Genomic DNA, 23,965 nt, shown 5'->3' on the forward strand with positions numbered 1-23,965 from the left:
CCCCATAAACCTTTACAGCACAGAAGAGGCAATTAGGTCCATCGCGCCTGTGCCAACTCTCTGAAAGAGCTGTACCCAATCCACTACCCCTACCCTGACTCCTTTAAAATTTTTATATTTCAAATATGCATCTCTTAAAACCTACTATGGATTCTACTTCCACTACGGTTTTTGATAGGGCATTGCAAATCTCAACGACCCTCTGTGTAAAAAAGAAACTTTTCCTAACCGCTCCCTTTGTTCTTTTGCTGATGTTTTTACATTTATCCTTGCTAATTTCTGACTCCTAAACTAGTGAAAATGTTTTTTCTTAATTTACATTATCAAAACCCCTCATAATTTTGAACACGTGAGTCTATTTAGAAAGAAATTGGCATGGAAATTCGATTGCGTCTGAAAACAGGTGCATAAGTGGTGGGGTGCGCATGGCACGTGCCTGTTCACATGGTTGCTGGGACCCCATTGGTGCTGCCAGCTCATTATAATGTTTCAGGCCTGCAGCCATCACGACCCATGCTATTCATTGACTGCGTGTCTGTTTGTGGGGTGAGGGCAATTGAGCTTGAAGGCAGCCACTTAAAGGCAGCCTGCAACTCTTAAAGGGGGGTGCACTTTGCCAGCAGAGAGCAGAGTAACATTCTCAAAGGGATAAAATGGCTGGAAGAGGTACTGAGACTGCACCCAGATTCTCGAATATAGCTTTGCAGACTCTGGTACAGGTGGTGAACAAGAGGAAGGAGATCCTGTTCACCCCAGGGGACAGAAAACCCTCCAGGAAATGCCTCTGCTGCCAATGGTATGAGATCACCGAGGAGGTCACTGCCAGGAACTTAGCTCTCAGGTTATGGCTCCTCTGTCTCCCTTCGTACTTCTATCTCATCCTACACATTCTGCATGACCAAGTGCAGTTGCCTTCACCAGCCACTTCTCTGCTCTCCCTTCACACTAAAAGCTAACCCTTGTCCCTCTCTTTCATTTCAGGTGCTGCCCTGTACCACTTGTGGAAGAGGAGGCCAACCTTCCCAATGCTCGATCTGATCCTAACAAGCACCAGCTCAGAGACTGGCACCATGTGCACTTTAGAGATTTAGGTTAGAGGAGGGGTCTTCGTATGGTGAATCATGAACCACAAGTGTGCAGGAGCTAGGGTAAGGGTGATAGGACACCATAGGTGCCAGCTCGCCGGAGGGCAAGATCACATACTAGTTCCACTTCAGAGGCTATCAAAGAACGCTGATGGGCTACACCAGGGAATGCTAGGTACACTGGGCAGCCTGCCAGCGAGCTAGTGCACAATAGCTCAGAGAATGCTGGAGTCCAGCTCAACCTTGTGTTGCAGCTTGGCGCAGAGTATGGTCAGCTCCATGACCATGTCAGTGGCACCCACCGCGGTGGAGCCTTTGCTGACAGCTCCACAGCTTCCATGGAAGCTCAGACAGCTGCCAACTTGGCTCTGGGGGCAAGTGTTGACAGGAGCTTCCAGAGCGTCAGGTCACTCCTGCACTCTGCTCTCCCGCAGAGCCCTACAAGTGCTGAGGCACAAACCCAATGGGGTGGCCTTGCTGCCCAAGTAAAACAGGCACAGGGTAATCCAATTTTTCAGCCTCTAACTTTTGGTGACTGACCAGCATTTTAGAAATTTCCAGTAAGCCCACTTAAAAACCAAACTATGTTGTCCAATACCTATATTCTCTGGAGTTTAGAAGAATGAGCGATAATCTCATTGAAACGTTTCAAATTCTTAGAGGGCTTGACGGGGTAAATGCTGAGAGGCTGTTTCCCTTGACTGGAGAGTCTAGAACCAGGGGGAATAGTCTCAGGATAAGGGGTCGGCCATTTAGGACTGAGATGAGGAGAAACTTCTTCACACAGAGGGTTGTGAATCTTTGGAATTCTCTACTCGAGGGCTGTGGAGGCTCAGTCGTTGAGTATATTCAAGGCTGAGATCGATAGATTTTTGGACACTAAGGGAATCAAGAGATATGGGGATTGGGCGGGAAAGTGAAGTAGATGTAGAAGATCAGCCATGGTCTGAATGACTGGCGGAGCAGGTTTGAGGGGCCGCGTGGCCTACTCCTGCTCCTATTTCTTATCTTCTTATGTTCTAATACTGCACAATGGTATTGCTAGATGAAATGTATCACATTTAGGGTTAGGGTTAGCATACTGTAGTATTGTTGGATTGAGACGAAAATAATTGGATCAAATCATGTAGAGTTCCCCTCCTCTCTGCCCCGCAGCCCATCAAACCTGTACACAGATTTAAACTACTGACGTTGTTGAATCATATAGGTGGAAATTAATTTCCAAAAATTTCTTGTCCCATTCAAGAACAGTGGGAAACTCCAAACCATAGCCAAGCTCAACCCATAACAATTAAAGCATATCAAAACTCCAAGGCCTAGAAACTCATTTATGCCTGAAAACCGGTCACGTCACCTAAGCCTCCAATGTGGCAGGCAGGAAGAGCATACTCATTATGAGCCAGAAGTGTGCTATCTGCCATATTGGTATTGGCAAAAAAATAGGCATCTAGTTCCCGTGCCTGAAACAGGGTGGGACTGTTGTGTTCAGGAAAACCAGGCCTAACCTCCCATCTTCCACCCTACATAAACTTGAGCACATCCAAAACTCTGCTGCCCGTGTCCTAACTTGCATCAAGTCCTGATTACCCATCACCCTTGTGCTTGCTGACCTACATTGACTCCTAGTCCAGCAATGCCTCAATTTTAAGATTCTCATCCTTGTTTTCAAATCCCTCCATGGCCTCGCCCCTCCTTATCTCTGTAACCTCTTCCAGCCCTACAAGCCTTCGAGATCTTTGTGCTCCTCCGATTCTGACCTCTGGCGCATCCCCGAATGTAATCGCTCCACCACTGTGCCTTCAGCTGCTTCGTCCCTAAGCTCTGGTATTCTCTCCCTAAACCTCTCTGCCTCTCGAATTCTCTTTCTTCCTTCAACCCATAACAATTAAACCTGCCTCTTTGTCCAAGCCTTTGGTCACCCATCCTAATATCTCCTCAGATATATGTGGCTCAGTGTCAAATTTTGTTTGATTACGCTCCTGTGAAGTACCTTGGGATGTTTCACTATGGTAAAGGCCCTATGTAAATGTAAGTCGGTGTTGTTGTAACCAGCGGTCCTTAAAGGAACTGCTGCCAGCCACATTAAAAAGGTAAGCTTGTTGTAAATAAAGGTAGGAGTGCGCCTCCCGACCCCACATTAAAATCACCTGCCGTTGCTGGGCACCACTCACCCCCTCCGGGTCACTGCCTGGCCTCCCTGCCTCCCGAAGAGTATTTCTCTTCTTTTCCCCTGTACAAATATTATAAGTGCTGATTTCCTTGGGTAATTCTTATGTAAATATCTATTCTCGCTATTCAGCAAGGATACTATTGTGGTGTCTATTAATGTAATAGCAGACTGCTTTATTCTCACGAGAATTCATTTTAATAACTTCCTGCTGCAAACTATGATTTAAAATTCAAATTTTTTAATATACTAAAATTGGATTAAGCTCAATTCATTGCATGAAAACTTTTATTATGTTAATGTAGGAAATTAATTCATAAATTTAACCTCACTGCTAAGATGCAAAATACTTAATTTAATTTAAAGAGTTATCATAAACAGAACTAGTTCTAATTATGTACATGTGATGGTATAATGAAAGCCAAGCATGCCAAATCATTCCCAGCTCCCTTTTACCATTTCTCAGGTAATTTCTCTTTCATTTCCTCCAAGGTTATTTAAAATTCAACAGTAAGTGGTTACCCGGCGAACAGTGTGCTACTGCATTGCATTCTTTCAGATAATGGCTTAGAAATTAGGCCGCGTCTGTTTGCATATGCAATAGGGCCTAACACCGGTTTCAGGCGCAGGTAAAGGACGCCTCTGGTTTGTCCTTACCCAACATGGCGGGTGGCGCCACTTCCAGCCAGAATTGTGTGCACGCTTCCTGCCTGGCATGTTGGGGCCTTAGCAGTCTGAAAAACGGGCGCTGTGTGGACCATAGGGTCTACACTAATGGACTCCAGTGAACACCAGTGTAACAGCTCTCTCCTTAACTCAACTCCAGCAATCCCATCCCCCCAGCTCAGAAAACCAAGGAACTGAAGGACTTTGTTATTAATACTTCACAATAAAGCAAATTTAAAAAGACATTTCTCTTTATGACAAGCTGTTGGGTAAAATTCAACAAATTTAAATGTCAGATAAAAGGGTGCATAATAAATAGATGAATCCGTGTATCAATTTAAAATATGTAGGGAAAATTCAATTTACTGTGGTGTTAGAAGCACTAGCACCCAAAGCAAAATCAATCAATCCAGCCTCATGGCCTACGTGACCTTAATCCCAATGAGAACCCCTCCCCCTACCCCACCCCGAAATGATAACTAAGAATATACTGTGCTAAGTAGCTGGATTGCAGTTACTGTTAATACTTTCACTTTTATAAGATTCAGTAGAATGCCGAGAATATTTACCTTATGAAAGTTCCGGAAATAGGCCGCCTTTTCATCAGGAAATTTCTCTAACCTTCGAGGGCCTTTGCTAGAGGCCTTCTTAAATACCAACCAACACCGTCTATACATCTGTTAGAAAAATAAAAAGAATGCAAACAAGCCTGATTAGTGTATCGTTGAGATATTAGAATCGGAACATAATGATAATGAAGATAATATTGCCCAGTGTGGGATTTAAACTAACAATAAAACCCACAGGCAACTGTACGTTTATTATTGTTACATCTGACATCACAAGCCTGGGTTAGACAAAAGCATTTTTTAAACTTCACATTGCAATAACCAAAGCATTTGATTTCCCTCCCCCGCACCCCCTGCACAATTTTCTCCCTTTCTCTCTTGAAGGTAATAACCTATGCTGGAATACAGTTCAACGGGTGCCATCTGCGGCCTTACAGCACCTTGTCCAATTAGCCATTCCACGTGTGTCAGGCTAGACAGGGAGGGGGTTATTTTAACCCTCCAGGATGGGCAAGAGAGGGGCGGGGGTTTAAATTCTTAAAAATCTGAAACCAAACCCCAACCCGCCTACTTCAGTTTTAACCAGGATGGGCTTGGAGGGGTGAGTGGGAGAGTAACCTGCTCTTGAGAGGCAGGTCAGTGATTTAACTATGCTAATGAGGCTGCAAGCTTCAGATTTTAGCAACCTTTTAGATTTAACGGCTGCAGGCCAGGTTTCCCAGGGCTCGGGAATCCCGGCAGCTGAAAGGATGCAAGAACGGCCGGATCCAATTGGAAAGTGCTGTATACAGCACTGCTTGTGGTCCAGGAGGAGCAGGAGTGCTTCCCCTCAGCTCCTCAAGCTTACCTATGGCGATCTGCCTTCCTCCACAAGATCGGCCTCCCTCCCCCTGCTCTGACCACCCCACTCTACCCCACCCCCTCCGCAATTCTCCATGCTGACATCCCTGCGATCTCCCCCGCAATCTCCCCCCTCCTCCCGCAATCTCCCCCGCAATCTCCCCCCACCCCCCTTGCCCACGTTCTCTCCTTCCCTCCTCTCCGTTCCCTGACTGCGGCCTTGTACCACAGGCCTTCCTGCCCGACAGCCAGTCAGACTTCAATCTGGCCAGCTGCCGGAAGGGAGACAGAGAAAAAAATTCAAATGAGGTCCTGCCATTAAATTCAGCAGGATCTCCGCATTCCCCATACCTCCGGGTTTCCCGGCCGCTCCATGTCGCCCCTGCTCCCTCCCCACCTCCCGGTAAATATCGGGCCTCGAGTGTCAGCAGGCCCTTTGATCATAGGTGAGATCCCATCCAAATGCAAACCTGTCCTCACACAACATCCATGTACATGTACTTTCCGAAGGGGACGATGGATAGTGATCAGGAGGAGAAACCCCTGGTGATTTTTGTGCTCTTTGTCATTGGGGCCAATTTAAGCTCATTGCTCCAGACAGCCAAAATCAGCTACAACAATTCTAAAGTAGAGTTCCAACACTTTCGAGGACACTTCTTTGGCTACACTTCAGTACTGAGTCAAAACTGTGTGTCAGAGTTCACTTTCAGAATCACAAATATTGCCAATGGTGGCACAGACCAGGGAGCAATTCTGGGCGCCTTCTCGGCCTTTATGTCTCATGACCACATTACACTGGGCATGGGCCCAGCAAGCCATCGGCTAAGCAAATCTATTAACCGCACAGCAGTTATAATTGTGCTGCTTATTCAGTTAAAAGTATTTCACAGATTTAATAGACCATTTAGGAATAGCCTGGTATGCAATCAGCCATGGAAGTAGTAATGGCATTTTGGTAACTGATTAAGGGAAGCAGTGAGAATGTAACATTACAGGGAGTGGCCCTCTTGTTGAACTGCAGTGAAAGCGATGATGTTTGAAACATTGATTGAAATGGGTTGTCGGTCAAACAGACTGAAACAGCTCCTTTCTAACAAACAAGGGAGTCCAAACACACGAGGTGCTCACGGTTTACTGGGGCTGGATTGCTTTAGCCACTACCAACGTTTCTTTGAGTAATTCAAGCAATGCTAGTTATAAGCTAGCGAAGAACAGTATAAATTGGTAGCTACTGTTCCCGCTGAAAGCTGAAATATTGGCAGCTCTGTATTCTGTCACGCTTAACCTTTGTGTCTGACAGTGCTTAATCAACACCGACCGATCTCTTCTAATGCAGGTTTATTTTTGGCTTTTTTTTAAAAATCGGTTTAAATAAAACCCCACAGTAACCTGATCACTTTCCCACGGGATCTGGAGCCTGTCCATTACAGCTGATGAATATTCAATTATTACGACTAATAAATGAGTTTCCTGGACACCAAAGAAAGATAAATATCGTTTGTTGCGCAAAATCCTCAGCATGTTGTGACAAAAGCTTTAATGCACAACTTGGCATTTCGATAATTGCTTCAGGCTACTATACCTGCTCAGCAATTCTTCTTAGTGCTATGCTTGACCTTTAGTTTGATATGTAAACGTTAAACTGCCTCAGGAGGTAGCCACCACTTCACATTAATGTGTAATACAATGCAGTCTGGAAGAAAAGACTTACAGACGTGTCACCGTACCAGGGTGAAACCATCCAGAGTAAGTGTGCTCAACTGATATCACGCCTAACCCTGAAGAGAAGCTGAGGGCAGTGTTGATTTTGTCATATGCACACGACGGTGACTTATAGGGAAAAAGAAAATAAGCATCACAAATAACAAGGCAATCCTGCAAGATCCAACATCACAACACTGATATTCTTGGAAGGTTCGGCGTCGCTCAGTCTGTCGATCGCACCAGAATAACCGAAAATACACCCATAAATAGTAAGAAAACCCATTGTACTACAAAGATTAGAAATAATGTTCAATGTTGGTTTATGATTTTGATAACACAAATATTTTTTTTTAAAAACAGCAAATGCTAGAAATCTGGAACAAAAAAAAGACAAGAAAAACTGTCTTGCTGCATGAAGCACTGAGATCCACCTCACAGATTGGGATCCAAAGGAATTTCTGGAGGGAAAGTGTCACTGGATACCGCTGACTGCCATTTTGGCCATAGGTGAACTGGCATTGGGCCAGAATTTATTGTAGTCTGCACCCGCCACTCGTTAGATTTGCCCTTTCCACGTTTAATTTCCATGAGCTTTTGCACGACAAGTTGCTGTAAGTGGGAGATCGAAATGTTGTAGCGCCCTCTACAGGGTACTGGGGACCTGTGTGAACAGGGCAACAACTGTGTATCCCCTTAACCAATCAGATTGAAGGATTGAGGATTGACCAGCGCAGAGTCTGAACCAGGAAGTGCAAGTTAGAATAATGAATTCAATGTCAAATCAGGTACAGGGTGGGAAGGGAGGAGACCTACCCTTTTACCTCCTCCCCTCCACTGTGGTTGACAGGGCCCGCAACCGTGTTCATCCCATTTCCTGCACTTCTGCTCTCATTCCTGCTGCTCCCTCCCAGAACCCTGAGAGGGTTTCCCTTGTCCTCACCTTCCACCCCATCAGCCTCCACATTCAACGGATCATCCTCCGCCATTTCCGCCACCTCCAGCGTGATGCCAACACCAAACTCATCTTCCCCTCCCCTCCTCTCCCCTCCCCTTTCAGCACTCCGAAGGGATCATTCCATCCGCGACACCATGGTCCACTCCTCTATCACCCCCAAAAACCTTTCCCCTTCCCATGGCACCTTCCCGAGCAAGAGCAGGGCATGCAACACCTGCCCTTTTTACCTATTCCCTTCCCACTGTCCAGGGCCCCAAATACTCCTTCCAGGTGAAACAGCGATTTACTTGTACTTCTTGAAATTTAGTATTCTGAGTCCTGATTCATAGAGATTAGTGGTAGGTGAGTGATGGGGGTGTGGTGCATTGAGTAGTGGCTGAGGCTAGTGGTGCAGTTGGTAGGATATGGCATTTGAAGATGGATTCACTGACCTTGACCATTCGTGTGAGGTCATTGAACTTCTTGGGGCACTGCATCCAGGTCCTCGGGGCTAGACTCCTGGCATTGACAACGATGGCTATCTGCTCCCCCTGCCTTTTGAGTGTGTGTCTGGAGGGCCTCCTGACCCCCTGCGGGTACAGGACATCTCTTGTCCTTTCCACCTCCTTCACCAAGACTTCCAGTGCACTCTCGGAAAACCTTGGAGCCCACTCTATCCTATGTTGTGCCATTCTTCACTGTTTCCCAGGGCAGATTCACTTCCTGCATGACTCCCAGCACCTGCTCCAGCCACAATGCACCTCTCCTTTAAATGTGCGGGCTAGCTTTAACTGGTGCTAGTAACGATTTTGGACCCCCTGCTGAAGCGTGCAGCCAATCAACAGCGTGGTTAGCGCTGGCTGCACACTGAGACCATTGAAATGAGCAGGCAGCACAAAGCTGCCTGCATTACATTGAACCGGCACGGGTTAATTGCGCATCGTGATCCTGTTTTCGGGAAGTATTGAATTTAGCCCCCCAGCAGTTTTAAATATTAAAACACAGTAATAAGGGTAATTGAGGAACACCGCTGAGGTTATTTTTATGTGTGATTAAAATATTTAGCACCAGGTAATAATTTAAACAGCACGCTTTCTCCTCCAGTAAAATCACTTAGCACTAAATTAAGCACATTAGTCCACCAGTCAGTGCCTGGGAAAATTACTCTGTCCGTATAGAGGAATAGCTCCATGAATGCGAAAGTAGTCCATAACTAAATTGTCCTGTCCCATGAACAGAACAGAACAGAATAGTGTGTCAGCTGTGGCTCAGTGGGCAGCACCCTCACCTCTGCGTCAAAAGGTTGTGGGTTCAAGTCCCACTCCAGGGAGGTGAGTACAAAAATCTAGATAGGCACTCCAGTGCAGTACTGAGGGAGTGCTGCACTGTCGGAGGTGCCATCTTTTGGATGAGACATTAAACTGTGGCCCCAGTCTGCTCTCTCAGGTGGACGTAAAAGATCCCATGGCACTACAGGAAACTCTCGTTTAAACGTCACCTAAATATCCGGAATTCTCTATTAACCGGCAAAATTCATACTCCGAAAACAACACCTCAATAACCGGAAATGTTGCCGAGTCCGAGTCTCCAAACTGCCACTACTCGGCTTCCTGGCGCTGTCGGAAGTCCGAACACCTCAATAACAGGAGTCTGACTCTCCCGCACTGCCAGGAGTACCCAATTACTGTATACTGCACATTTCTTGATTTTTTTATTTTTGTTTGTTAAAAATAGCTCGGTAGATAACCCTCTCCGTCATCCGGAGTTTTAAATCAACCGGCACCATCCTGGTCCCGTCGGTGCCGGATACCAAAGAGTTTCCTGTATTTCGAAGAAGAGTAGGAGTTATCCCTGGTGTCCTGGCCAATATGTTATCCCTCAATCAATATAACAAAAACAGATTATCTGGTCATTATCACATTGCTGTTTGTGGGAGCTTGCTGTGCACAAATTGGCTGTTGCTTTTCCCACATTACAACAGTGACTACACTCTAAAAAGTATTTCATTGGCTGTAAAGCGCTTTGAGACATCCGGTGGTTGTGAAAGACGCTATATAAATGCAAGTCTTTTTTTATTAAAATGAAACATAAATTATGTTCCTATGGTGCTTGGTTTTGAAGATGCACTATTTATATTTTTGTAGCACAGATGGAGACCATAAAAGCCAATTGCAGAGTCCTGAATTGAGGGTGACGAGCAGAGGTCAGCACTGTGCAAAATGCACTCTACTCATTCTCAATCTTTGCTACTTAAATTCAAATACATTCAAGACTAATCGCATTGGGGGCCCTTTATTTTTCCCTCCATGGACCGGACAGATGCAAAGCAGCTTAACTTAAGAAAAGTATGGCCCACTTTTCTAGCATCAGCAGTATTGGAGAGTTCTGCTCCTCATTATGTTAGGAAGGATTGATCTCTTAAAGGGGCACTTTAGTAAAAAAAAGTATTTGGGAGACTTTTTTTGTTTGTTTGCAAATGCATAAATAATTGTGTAAGTCACACATCATATACCTTGCTTTCTTCCTTCCAAAAACAAACAACAATTTGCCAAACTTACTATGTGAATATAGTGCCCTTTAAATAGGGCTGTGCGTTGCTCATGGAGTGCCAGTTTTTGTGGAATCTGAATCCCCGGAAAGTTAGGAAATAATCATTGAATTTCATAGAAATATTCTACATTGCAGAGCATTTATAACTAAAAAATCACTGACTGTGGATGAAGTCCTGGCCTGTACACAGGACCCATACAATTGTCAAGGGGTAGAAATTGGTCCTCATTGTGCCTGTTTTCAGGGCGGAATAGAGGGGCAAAAGTGAACAATTTCGCAGGGCTACAGCCCGCTCCCTAAGCATGCCAGAAACACCTCCGGCGCCATATTGATCTTGGACGATTTTCAGCCTTCCCAGGTGGCCACCTTAAATAGGCCTTAGGTATATGCTAATGAGGGGCCTAGGGCCATTTAAGGACCCCCGAGCAACATTAGCCAGCAGTGAGCGGAGCAGGCAGCGGGCCTATTCCACTCAGGTTTTGGTGGGAGTTGCTACGGCCGCCAGCATAAAGAAAGAATTTTCTTCTTTTATTACCTTCCTATGGAGCTGGGAGGAGCAAGCGCGCTCTCCCTGGCTCCACAGCACTCCTGAGGGCCGCTGCCTGCCCGAGATATTATCCTCCACCCCTCCCCTCCCCTCCCCCCTCGCCGGACTTCTCCGAGGGCCGTTGCTGGCGAGGCAGCAGACCCAAACTTAATCTCCAACTTCGGGCAAACTGCCTCTGGAGGAGCAACGGGCACTGGCAGCTCACCGCTAAATGAGACCCGAAGCTCAATGGTCAAAGTCAACCTATTTTAGGCCCGAAAATGGGCCTCCGCAGCCACAGGCTCTGCCGTTCTACCTCGGACAATGTACTGCGGCATTCTGTTTGATTACTGATGATGTATCAATTGCGCGAGAGCCGAGTGTGCCAGCATGAGAGCGTGAGGTGCTATTGAAGTGTGTGAGACTCGCATCGGATGCGCAAGATTTGGCATGTGTGGACTCAAGAGCAGCACCAACAAAAGCTTGGGAGCGTGCTTGGCCACTGAGTCAGGGAGTGATGTGAGGCACAGAGAAGCCTGAAAGGAAGACAAGCTGCAGTCCTACTCCACCATGCAAATATGAATGAAGTGTCTGTGGAACATTTTTTTAAACACAATATTTGACTGAGAGCATGCCACGGGGAGGGGAGGGCAGGTAGTGAGGAGAGAGTGGGAAGTGAACATCCGTCCCGGAGACCAAATCAGTAGAAGCTTCCTGTTACATTTTTGGGTCTTAATGTAGATATTCTATTCATGTCAATTGTCACCCACCATGCCGTAAGTGGGCCTGTCATCCCTTATTAGTCAGAGTGTGCCATTAGCTGCCCAAAATCTAGGTAAACAACAGGGAGACCCAGGGGTCGAACAAGGAACCCCATTAATGGATCCCTGGCTCACTGGAATATGACCCATGCGGCTACGTGATTCCCCTCATCTTCGATAGGCAGAATGAATATACACTCCATGGGGCCGATTTTGAAAATCTGTGCTAACGGGACAGTAAGGGTCTATAAATGGGGTCGGTAGCATTACTGCCCTGTTAACCCAGAGGAACGGCCCGCTATAACTTTCACAGGTACGGCCGAAGTGCCTGCCTGAAATAAGCGGTCGGCCTCGTTCTTGTGCAAATCGGGATCCTAAGGATATCGTTAGGACCCCAATTGCAATTTTAAGGGCCACTTAGGCGGAACTTGCAATGCAAACTGTGTACTACGCTACTTCTGGCTCCTCACTGCGAGCCTCTGCCAGCAGGGCCTCGCTCCTCCCCAGGCGCCCCCCTCCCCACCTACCTATGGGCCTCTGCAGGTGTCCCAGCCAGCCAGCATTCCTGAGGCCGAAGAGTGGCAAGCTGCAGCAGGACCCCCGTTAGCTGTACACAGCTTGCCTGACAAATTCAAACGAGGCAGAGACCTCAAAATTGTGGGGGGGGGGTTCTTCACCACCGCAATGGGCGGTTGGCTAGCGCATTCCACTGGTCAAATGCCCAAAAGTCAAAGATAACCCTATCAGACCAAGGTCAGACATAAAGTAAAATAGGTAAATAAACAGGATTTAGTAAAAAAAAGTAAATTTACTGTAGTCTACAAGCTATTATTCGCCTCACTATCAAAACAACAAAGGCACTTCTCCCGAGCTATGTCTCAACATAGAATTAAACTTCAAAACACGGCCACTTCTTACATAGCAAAACATTGCCTCAGAGCGAAACTCCCTCAGTTTCTTTGGAGAGCACAGAGGAATGTGTGTTTCGAGGGTGGATCCTTTATCAAAACACCAATGACCTGCACCTGAAATGGAAATTCCTCGGGTTTTTTTTCCCCACAGATGCTGCCTGACCTGCTGAGTGTTTCCAGTAGTTTCTGTTTCTGTTTCAGATTTCCAGACACAGCTGTCAATCAAAATCCGAATGCCATGCAAATAATGCGCCCTCTATTTGATATGTTGATCTGCCCCATATAAACTGAATGACCGGTTCTAGAGCCTGTGAAGACCTGTCTGTGGTGTATGTAACCGTTCCACCTTTAAGAGGACTATTTTAAGAGTTGCACTACTTTATCTTGGCTGCTGTATACTGTAATACCGGTGGTGACCACACCGGTATATAAGTGCTGTGTAATGATTTATTGGGCAGTTCCGCCCTGACCTTCGACTAGTAAAGACCTGTTAAAATTACTCTTGTGGTCTGTGCAGTAATTCTCAATATAACACACAGACTTAACAGTGGCGACGAGTACGATCTTACCCTGCGGCAGAGATACATCCAAGGCAGTTTAACGGGTGTCGAGAGGAGGCATCCGCCCTCATCATTCTGCCGAGAGAAGACTCGGGTCTGCAGAGCAAAGGAAGAATTCTGACACGAAGCCTTCCATCAGCAACAGGCAGTGATCATCCCTTCTATCACAGTGGTGGGTAAGCCGATCAGCGACGAGCAGCAAGTCGGCCACGTTGGCTGTGAAGTAGGGGAGGGAAAAACGGAGGATATAAGGGCAGAGAACTCGACCACGGCCGGGGAAAAGAGCCGGACAGAAGTCGGGGCCAGAGGCGCTGAGACTGGGGCAGCGTAAGGCACGGGAGCCGCGGTGAATGCAAACGCAGCCGGTGCAAAAGACCGGGCTGCAAGCGGGCTGGGAGACGCAACAGCGTCGAGAGAGCTCGACCGCGACCGGTGAAAAAGGCCGGGCAGCTACCGAGGCCGCGAGGCGCAGCGACCGGGTCAGCGTAAGGCGCGGGAGAAAATTTTAAAAACCGCGGAGAACTCAGCCGCAGCCGGGGGAAAGGACCGGACTGCAAGAGGGGCTGGGAGGAACGATTTGAAAACCGCTGGGGAGGGCGAACGCAGCAATACGGCAATCGCCATTACAGCCAGCGGGGGAGAAAGGCAAATGCGGGAAGCCGCCATTTTCGTAGGCGGGGGAAGAAGACAAGCGCGGGAAACCGCCATTTTGAAAAAAAAAATAAAAGAAAAATTTCTTTTTGTTTCTCAAGAAGATTGCGAGGATGCCTAAGCGTGGTAACATCAACGATTTCGATCCCGATGTTGAAGATTGGGCCACGTATGTAGAACGCATAGAGATATATTGTAAGGCAAATAAAATATCAGATGAAGATAAAGCACTAACCTTACTAAACTCAATGGGTGCAAAGACATACGGGCTATTGAAGCATCTTCTATCACCAGCTAAACCGGCGGACCAGACTTTCGCTAAAATTGTTGCTGTTCTGAAAAATCATTTGAACCCCACACCGCTGATGTTAGCGGAACAATTTAAATTCTATGCGAGAACGCAACTGAAAGAGGAAAGCAACGCGGAGTATTTAATTGAACTGCGTAAGCTAGCGAAATACTGTCAGTTTGGGGAAAGACTGACAGAGGCACTGAGAGACAAATTCGTGTGTGGGTTGTCGAAAGAAGGAACACAAAAGCGGCTGCTTGAAGAGAATGATCTTACACTTGATACGGCTGTCACTATTGCAACATCGCACGAAGCCGCAGCGAGAGGCACTGCGGAAATGCAGCTGAAGGCAGCGGTACTCAGCGTAGATCAAATGGCTTTGGGTACAACAAAATGTTATCGTTGTGGAAAAACACACGATCAGAACCAATGCCGGTTTAAAAACCAGGAATGTAGAAAATGTGGCAAGCTTGGTCACATAGCTAAAGTATGCCGGTCAGGAAAGAAGACCAGCAACAAAAAGTCACCGCAGGAAAAGTGCAGAAAGGTACATAAGGTGGCTGAGAAGAGTTCGGATGAACAGAATTCGGATTCAGACTCCAACAGCAAGGAACTGGGTAGTCTGAGAATTCACAATGTGAGTAAGGAAGCTGACCGACAAACTATCTGGGTCACACTTCAGATAGCAGGAGTCCAAGTGAAGATGGAATTGGACACCGGATCGGCGTTGACGGTCGTGAATAAGCAAGATTACAAAAGGTTATTCACACATATTCCCCTACGGGATACGGAGATAGTATTGCAGACATACAAGGGGCAAAAAGTATACCCCATCGGAAAGATAAAAGTCAAGGTGGTACACAAGGGCAAAGAACACCAAGGAATGGACATATATGTACTACCTGAGGGAGGTCCACCACTTCTGGGACGGGAGTGGATCAGGAAAATAAATATGGACTGGCACTCCCTAAAAGCAATAACGGTAGATTCTGGAAAAAAAGATGTCAAACCTGAACGATTGTCCAGAATATTGGATGAGGCTAAAGAGGTGTTCCAACAGGGACTGGGAACACTGAGAGGAATTAAGGCGAAAATCATGATTGCAGAACATGCAAACCCAAAATTTTTCAAAGCCAGACCGGTACCTTATGCGATACGACCTGCTGTGGAAGCTGAGCTGGAAGGGCTTGAACGTTCAGGAGTACTGTCTAAGGTGGACTGGAGTGAGTGGGCCACGCCCATTGTTCCCGTCATGAAGCGTTCACCCAGTAACAAGCCAGGGGAACCGGGGAAGGTCCGCATCTGTGGAGACTTCAAGATCACAGTTAATCCGGTGCTTCACACGGTGCAATATCCGCTTCCGCGGATTGAGGATATCTTTGCTTCATTGTTTGGCGGGAAACACTTCACCAAGATAGACCTGGCGCAAGCATACTTACAGATGGAAGTTGAGGAAGAGTAGCGCCAGTATCTCACAATCAACATGCACAGAGGCTTGTATCGATATAATAGACTGGTTTTTGGAGTGGCTTCGGCTCCAGCAATTTGGCAGAGGGCCATGGAGCAGGTATTACAGGGAATTCCAAGCACTCAATGTTACTTGGACGATATCCTGATTACAGGAGATGACGATGAGGAACACCTTGCAAATTTGAAACTGGTGCTCACCAGGTTGAAGGAATATGGCCTTCGAGTTAATCGCCAGAAATGTGAGTTCTTTCAGAAACGGATCTCGTACTGTGGTCATGTCATTGACCAGGAGGGGCTGCACAAGTCACCTGACAAGATCGAAGCTGTTGTGAAGGCTCCCGCTCCGGAAAATGTATCCCAGTTGAGGTCGTTCCTAGGGTTGATTAACTATTACCATAAGTTTCTGCCAAATCTATCCACGGTGCTGCACCCGCTGAATGCTCTTCTGCGGAAAGAAGTACCATGGAAGTGGAACGAGGACTGTAAGAAGGCCTTTCGCAAAAGCAAGGCATTGATCACCTCAGAGGAAGTGTTGGCTCACTTCAACCCAACGCTACCTATTCGTTTAGCTTGTGATGCTTCTCCTTATGGTATTGGAGCAGTACTCTCACACAAGTTGCCAAATGGCTCGGAAAGGCCAGTCGCATTTGCATCCAGATCATTGACCTCCGCTGAGCGCAACTATGCTCAGATAGATAGGGAGGCTCTCAGCCTGGTGTGGGGAGTAAAGAAGTTTAATCATTACCTGCAGGGCCAGAAGTTTACACTGCTGACAGACCACCAGCCGTTGGTATCCATATTCAACCCTAAAAAGGGCGTTTCCATTATGACAGCGCACAGGCTACAGAGGTGGTCCCTTTTCCTAGGGGCACACCAATATGACATAGAATACAAAGGATCAAAACAGCATGGGAATGCTGACGGTTTATCGCGCCTACCGTTGCCAACGGTAGAAGAGGCGCCTACAGTGGACCCAGTGGAGATGTTCCACTCAACCATAGTGGAATGTCTACCAGTAACAAATTCTACGATCAAAAAGGAAACGAGAAATGACCCGACTCTCTCACGAGTCTACGATTTAACGGTGAAGGGATGGCCAGCACATGGCGAACCACTGTTGCCAGCATTCTCGCAAAGAAGAGAGCAGCTGTCAGTGTGCCGAGGAACTTTGATGTGTGGATCCAGAGTGGTGATTCCACCCAAACTCCAGCATAAAGTGCTAAAGGAGCTTCACGAGGGGCATCTGGGTGGAGTAAAAATGAAGAACCTAGCCAGAGCGTTTGTGTGGTGGCCAGGTATCGATGGAGACATCGAAGAAATGACCAAGAGCTGTCTAGGATGCCAGAAGGTCCAAAACGCCCCACCACAAGCCCCTCTACATCCATGGGAGTGGCCCTCATCTCCATGGCAAAGGGTACATATCGACTTTGCTGGTCCATTTATGGACTCAATGTTCTTAATCGCGGTGGATGCACACTCCACGTGGCCGGAGGTAATAAAGATGTCCTCCACCACCACGGAAAAAACCATCACAGTATTAAGGACCATATTTGCCAGGAATGGGCTGCCGGAACAGATCTGTTCTGATAATGGACCGCAATTTGTGTCCGAAGAATTCAGGAAGTTCTTAAAAAACAATGGGGTTAAGCACTACACGTCCGCCCCATACCATCCCGCCACCAATGGATTAGCTGAAAGGTTTGTCCAGACCTTCAAGAAGGCCATAAAGGCCATGGGTAATGAAGACATAAATCTACAACATAAGGTAGATAACTTCTTGTTGGCGTACAGGAATGCAACACATGCGGTTACAAACCAAACTCCCGCCATGATGTTTTTCAATAGAAGACTAAGATGCCGGCTGGATTTAATCAAGCCAAACATCAGAAGGGACGCAGAGAACTGGCAATTTCAAGGCATGAATGAAAGACCAACTAGAACCTTCCAGATAGGTCAACAAGTTTTGGCCCGGGACTACCGTACCGAGAAATGGCAGCCTGGAACTATTTGCACACGACTAGGGCCGCTGATGTGTACTGTGGACATTGGTGAAAGCATAATAAGGCGCCATGTTGACCAGATCATAGAGTCATCCGAAAAGGGACAACCTACTCCACAACTCTATACGCCTAATGATGAAGCAGAGATACCCATAGTATCTACCTCCGATCCGGTGATACTGGAATCAGATGAACCTGACACTGGCATTCAAGCCGAATCGACCTTGCCAAAAGAACCCACTACACCACCGAAAACTACTACACCACCGAGGCGTTATCCGGACCGAGTCAGGAAGCCTCCAGAGAGACTGAATCTGTGAACTGTGGTACATGAAGTTGTGTATATATGTTATTATTTTATGTTAATGGGGAATATATACTGTTAAGCTAAAAAGGGAGGATTGTGGTGTATGTAACCGTTCCACCTTTAAGAGAACTATTGTATGTAACCGTCCACCTTTAAGAGAACTATTTTAGGTGTTGCACTACTTTATCTTGGCTGCTGTATACTGTAATACCGGTGGTGACCACACCGGTATATAAGTGCTGTGTAATGATTTATTGGGCAGTTCCGCCCTGACCTTCGACTAGTAAAGACCTGTTAAAATTACTCTTGTGGTCTGTGTAGTAATTCTCAATATAACACACAGACTTAACACTGTCGGAACAAAAAATCAGCAACACACTGTTGCTCTCATATCCATTCAAACAACACTTTAAAAAGATGCCGCAAACATCGAACTGCAAACACAGAGGGATTTGTAAAGTCTGTAGGTATTATGGCGAATTAATACACAGACTACAAGAGTAACTTTAACAGGACTTTACTATTCGAAGGTCAGGGCGAATCTGCCCAATAAATCCTGACACAGCACTTATATACCGGTGTGGTCACTGTCGGTATTACAGTATACAGCAGCCAAGATAAAGTAGTGCCACACCTAAAATAGTTCTCTTAAAGGTGAACGGTTACATACAATAGTTCTCTTAAAGGTAGAACAGTTACATACACTACAATCCTCCCTTTTTAGCTTACAACATACTTATTCCCCATTAAACATAACATCATAACATATATCCAACTTCATGTTAAAACAGTTCACAGATGTAGTCTCTGCGGAAACAGTTCACAGATTCAGTCTCTGCGGGAAACAGTTCATAGATTCAGTCTCTGCGGAAAACAGTTCACAGATTCAATCTCGGTGGATGCGCCTTCCGTGCTTCTTGACTCGGTCCTGACAACACCTCAGTGGTGTAGCAGTTCCCACGTTGCTGGAGTGACTCATCCAATAGTCCTTCACTGGACTTAACAGCTTGAACTTCTGTCCTTCTGAACCAGCATTGTTGGCTTGTAAAAACTTGAGTACCTTGGGAAGTTTTTCTGCTTCCAAACTGATTTGGCTCCGTTCGAAGGGACCCCGTGCGTGATCTAGTAGTGATGATGATGGTCCAGATGATCATCATCTTCTGCTTCGTCTTTTCCTTTTCTGCTTCTTGGAGACTCTCTGGGCTCCACTGTCAGCTGCCAGCTGCATGCACAGTTCCTCCTTCTCGTCCTCCTTTTTCCGTAGTAGCGCCACCATCTCCCGATGTTCCTTAGACTTTTTGTGATTCTTCATGGTTTCTGCACTTTGGGAGTTTTCATCACAAGCTGGGCAGAACAGGTCATCGTAATATTCGATGTCGTCCAACAGGTCATGGTAATATTCGGTGTCATCTTGAGCTAGGCCAGTGAGAGGGTCTTCTATTTCCTCCATACCCAGCTGGACATTAGCCAGCTTTTGTTCCAAATCCAGACATCTTTCCTGAAGAGACTTCTTCAGGCGTTCAGCTTCATCCAGCTTTTTCTGGGCTTCCTGCAAGTCTTTTACTAATGACGTCATTTGTGATTTCAATACTTCAACCTCATTCGGAGATTGGTTGATCGGACTATTCAATCCCTCTACTGCAGCAGCTGTTTCAACCTTCTGTTGTTCAACATTGACGTGAGTCAGCGTACTTTTGGCATCCAAGGGTTGCTCTGCTGCCATCTTCTCAGTCTGTGTTGCAACCTCAGCTATTTCAATAACTTTTGGGAGCTCCAAACCCCTCTCCTTTGAAGATTTAAACTCCTGTTCAATTTGTTCCCATTTCAGAGTCTTGTCCTTCAGCATATGAAGGAGTTGGCTGACCATTAACTCTTCTGACCTCATACGTTTCCCAGTAGCTGCAGGGCTGTTTATAACCTTGCCCTGGGGCTCCTTTGCTGTTTCTACTTCGCCATCATCCGCAGCCTCCACCATTCGAATTTCCCCACTTGAATCGTCCGGTGATGCTGCACCCAACTTCAGTAGGAGCTCGGAGTTCATGGCGACCAAATCAGTCTTTTCTGCCTGCAATCCGCTAACAAGCGCTTTCAGTTGCTGAACCTCTTGCTCCACCAGATTAAAGCACGCACCTTCTGAAACCGAATCAGCTTTGATTCGTTTGGCCTCCTTGCCCCGACGGTTTGTGTGCCCCTGCTCCTTTTTCTCCATCAGCTGTTTCTGTTGTCTTTCCAGGTTCTCCCACTCTGTGTCACAGAACTTTTTCATTGCTTTCATCTCTTGTTCGAGACGGCAACTCAATTGTTCTAATTGCTGTTGTAATTTGAAATGGAGTTGAGTTCGAGCCCGGTGTTCCTCAGAATTGTGCATATCTGTAAACTGGACAGACTCAGAATTCTCTGTCAAACTATGTTGTTGTTGTTCAGTGGAATTCTGTTCTGAAACTTTGTTCTCCTCTGAAGCATAAGCATTTATGCACTCCTTCGTTTTTCCAACTTTAGTCATCAAGTCCATTTTAAACTTGTCTTTCGCACCTGGGCTAGTCTTATCGTCATCCGTTTCAGAGTCTGAGCTGATTGTCTTCACCGAGTTCTCACTCATTATTGCTTTTAAATAGTGCCATTCCATGTTTATTTCCCAGATCCACTTCCGTCCCAGAAGTGGTGGACCTCCCTCAGGTAGTACATATAAATACATTCCTTGGTGTTCTTTGCCCCTGTCTCTCACCTTGACTTTTATCTTTCCGATGGGGTATACTTTATGCCCCGTGTATGTCTGCAATACTATCTCCGTATCCCGTAGGGGAATATGTTTGAACAACTTTTTGTAATCTTGCTTATTCATGACCGTCAATGCCGATCCGGTGTCCACTTCCATTTTCACTTGGACTTTTGCAATCTGTAGTGTGACCCAGATAGTTTGTCGGTCAGCTTCTTTACTCACATTGTGAATCCTCAGACTACCCAGTTCCTTGCTTTTGGAGTCTGAATCCGAATTCTGTTCATCTGTACTCTTCCCAGTCACCTTATGTACCTTTCTGTACTTCTTCTGCGGTGACTTATTATTGCTGGTCTTCTTTCCTGACCGGCATACTTTAGCTATGTGACCAGGCTTGCGACATTTCCTACATTCCTGGTTTTTAAACCAGCATTGGTTCTGATCGTGTGTTGTCTTCCCACAACGATAACATTTCGTTGTACCCGAAGTCATTTGATCCATACTGAGTACCGCTGTCTTCCGCTGCATTTCCGCCGTGCCTCTCGCTGCGGCTTCGTGCGATGCTGCAATAAGGACAGCCTTCTCAAGTGTAAGATCGTTCTCTTCGAGCAGTCGTTTTTGTATTCCTTCCTTCGACATTCCGCACACGAACTTGTCTCTCAGTGCCTCTGACAGATTTACCCCAAACTGGCAGTATTTTGCTAGTCTACGCAGTTCAACCAGGTACTCTGCGTTGCTTTCCTCTTTTAGTTGCGTTCTCACGTAAAATTTAGATCGTTCCGCTAACATCAGCGGTGCGGGGTTCAAATGATCCTTCAGGACAGCAACAATATAAGCGAAAGACTGATCCGCCGGTTTAGCTGGTGATAGAAGATGCTTCAATGACCCGTATGTCTTCGCACCCATTGAGTTTAGTAAGGTTAGAGCTTTGTCATAATTTGCTATCTTATTGACCTTACAATATATCTCGATGCGTTCTACATACGTGGCCCAATCTTCCACATCGGAATCGAAACCGTTGATGTTACTACGCTTAGGCATCTTCACCCTCTTCCTGAGAAACAACAACGAAATATTTCTTTAACTTTTTTTTTTCCAAAATGGTGGTTTCCCGCGCTTGTCTTCTTTCCCCGCCCACTTTCAAAATAGCGGTTTCCCGCTTCTGTCTTCTTCCCCGCCTACTGGCGGCTTCCCGCGTTTCTTCCCCTGGCAGGAGGGGTAAGCTTTTCCCTCGGGCGACGACCGCTGGCTTTCGGGGTTCGCAGCCTGCGCGTCGGCTTCAGTGCGTTCCTTGTTCCCTTTTCTCGGCAGGGCAACCGGCGCTGGGTACAACCCGTTGACAGCGAACAGTTTCAGCCGCTGGGCTGGATCTCGCTCAGTCTCCCTCACTCGGGCTCTGTCTCTCCCGCTCGCTCGGGCTCTGTCTCTCCCTCAGCGGCTTCCAATCGCGCCTCCCAGCCCTCTCGCAGTCCGGTGCTTTCCTCCCCGGCTGCGGCTGAGTTCTCCGCGATTTATTTATTTTTATATCTTCCCGCGCCTTACGATCCCGGTCGCAGCGCTTCGTGGCCTCGGTCGCTGCCCGGCCTTTTTCACTCCAATCGCGCCTCCCAGCCCTCTCGCAGTCCGGTGCTTTCCTCCCCGGCTGCGGCTGAGTTCACCGCGGTTTATTTATTTTTATATCTTCCCGCGCCTTACGATCCCGGTCGCTGCGCCTCGTGGCCTCGGTAGCTGCCCGGCCTTTTTCGCCGGTCGCGGTCTAGCTGTCTCACGACGCCGTTGCGTCTCCCAGCCCACTTGTACCGCGGCTTCCGTGCTCCACGCTGCCCCAGTCTCAGCGCCTCTGGGCCCGACTTCTGTCCGGCTCCTTTCCCCCGACCGTGGTCGAGTTCACCGCCCTTATCCTCCGTTTATTTTTTTTATTTTCCCTTTACTCACAGTCACCGTGGCCGACTTGCTTCTCGTGCTGATCGGCTCACTCACCACCGTAGCAGAAGGGACAATCAGTGCCTGTTGCTGATGGAAGGCTTCGTGTCTGAATTCTTCCTTCTTCCTTGCTCTGCAGACTCGAGTTTTCTCTCAGCAGAACGACGAGGGCGGGTGCCTCTTCTCGACGCTCGTTAACTGCTTCGGAAGTATTGTTGCCGCAGGGTAAGATCGAACTCGTCGCCACTGTAAAGTCTGTAGGTATTATGGCGAATTAATACACAGACTACAAGAGTAACTTTAACAGGACTTTACTATTCGAAGGTCAGGGCGAATCTGCCCAATAAATCCTGACACAGCACTTATATACCGGTGTGGTCACCGTCGGTATTACAGTATACAGCAGCCAAGATAAAGTAGTGCCACACCTAAAATAGTTCTCTTAAAGGTGAACGGTTACATACAATAGTTCTCTTAAAGGTAGAACAGTTACATACACTACAGGATTGACAGGGTAGATGCTGAGAGGCTGTTTCCCCTGGCTGTAGAGTCTAGAACTAAGGGGCATAGGGGAAAAAATTGAGTATCGTTCATGTTAGGACGCTAATATTGGCCGGGCACAAAGTTTAGCGCCCGGCGCTAATTATCGCCTCCGACTGCAAAATTCGCCTCCATCGCCCCATGAGGTGATTGGAGCGCTAAATCAGGCACTACACACCTCTCTTAAGGCACAAACATCGGGGAGAGAGGTGCTACCTCAGAACGCTACCGAAGCTCAGGCGAGTTCAGTTACCATGGAAGCCAGACAGACTGGCCCCGTCCAGTTCTTAAAGGGGAGGGGCCATCTTGCTGGCCAGCCACACCCTGCTCATTGCAGCCTTGAATCTCAGCCTGGAGAGGCCTCTAAAGCAATTGTGTTGGAAGCACTAATGGATAGGCCCAGGGAAAGAGCTCCGCACTTAGGAACCTCAAAAGTGGTGCTGACGGCCAAAACTCCTTAGGACAGCATTAAATCTCTCCAGAGGTCTCTCTCCCTCTCAACCTGCATATAACAAAAATTTTGCCAACATGAAAAGGCAGGAAGCGCCTGCCTTTAAATAGCGCTTCCCCTAGCCCTTTCCCAACTTGAAAAGGTTCCCTTCTGCCTGTCGTTCCTAGTGGCAGACGCTAATCAAGGGGGCGCGACTCAATATCCGGTCCGGGGCATTGCACGCTCGACTGATGTCATGATCTGCGGGCGCAGGAGATCAAAGCGGTAATGTTTAGCACCGCCACAAAACGACTGGTCAATTTGGCGAGCGTCGCTAAAATCGTCGTGCTCCCTGGAGGCATTAAT

The 23,965-nt window shown here is 47.1% G+C and overlaps 1 protein-coding gene across 1 annotated transcript in view; it reads right to left on the reverse strand.

The window, feature by feature from the left end:
• Positions 1–23,965, reverse strand: part of dok6 (docking protein 6) — a 759,619-nt gene that overhangs the window by 399,105 nt on the left and 336,549 nt on the right. The window contains exon 2 of the mRNA XM_085993440.1: positions 4,488–4,595. Within this exon, the coding sequence (XP_085849566.1) occupies positions 4,488–4,595 (108 nt within the window). The remainder of the gene's footprint in view (positions 1–4,487; positions 4,596–23,965) is intronic.

The sequence above is a fragment of the Somniosus microcephalus genome, chromosome 7, assembly GCF_052327205.1.
Source record: "Somniosus microcephalus isolate GS21.2 chromosome 7, FLI_Smic_1.0, whole genome shotgun sequence".
In the NCBI taxonomy this organism is placed as follows: domain Eukaryota; kingdom Metazoa; phylum Chordata; class Chondrichthyes; order Squaliformes; family Somniosidae; genus Somniosus; species Somniosus microcephalus.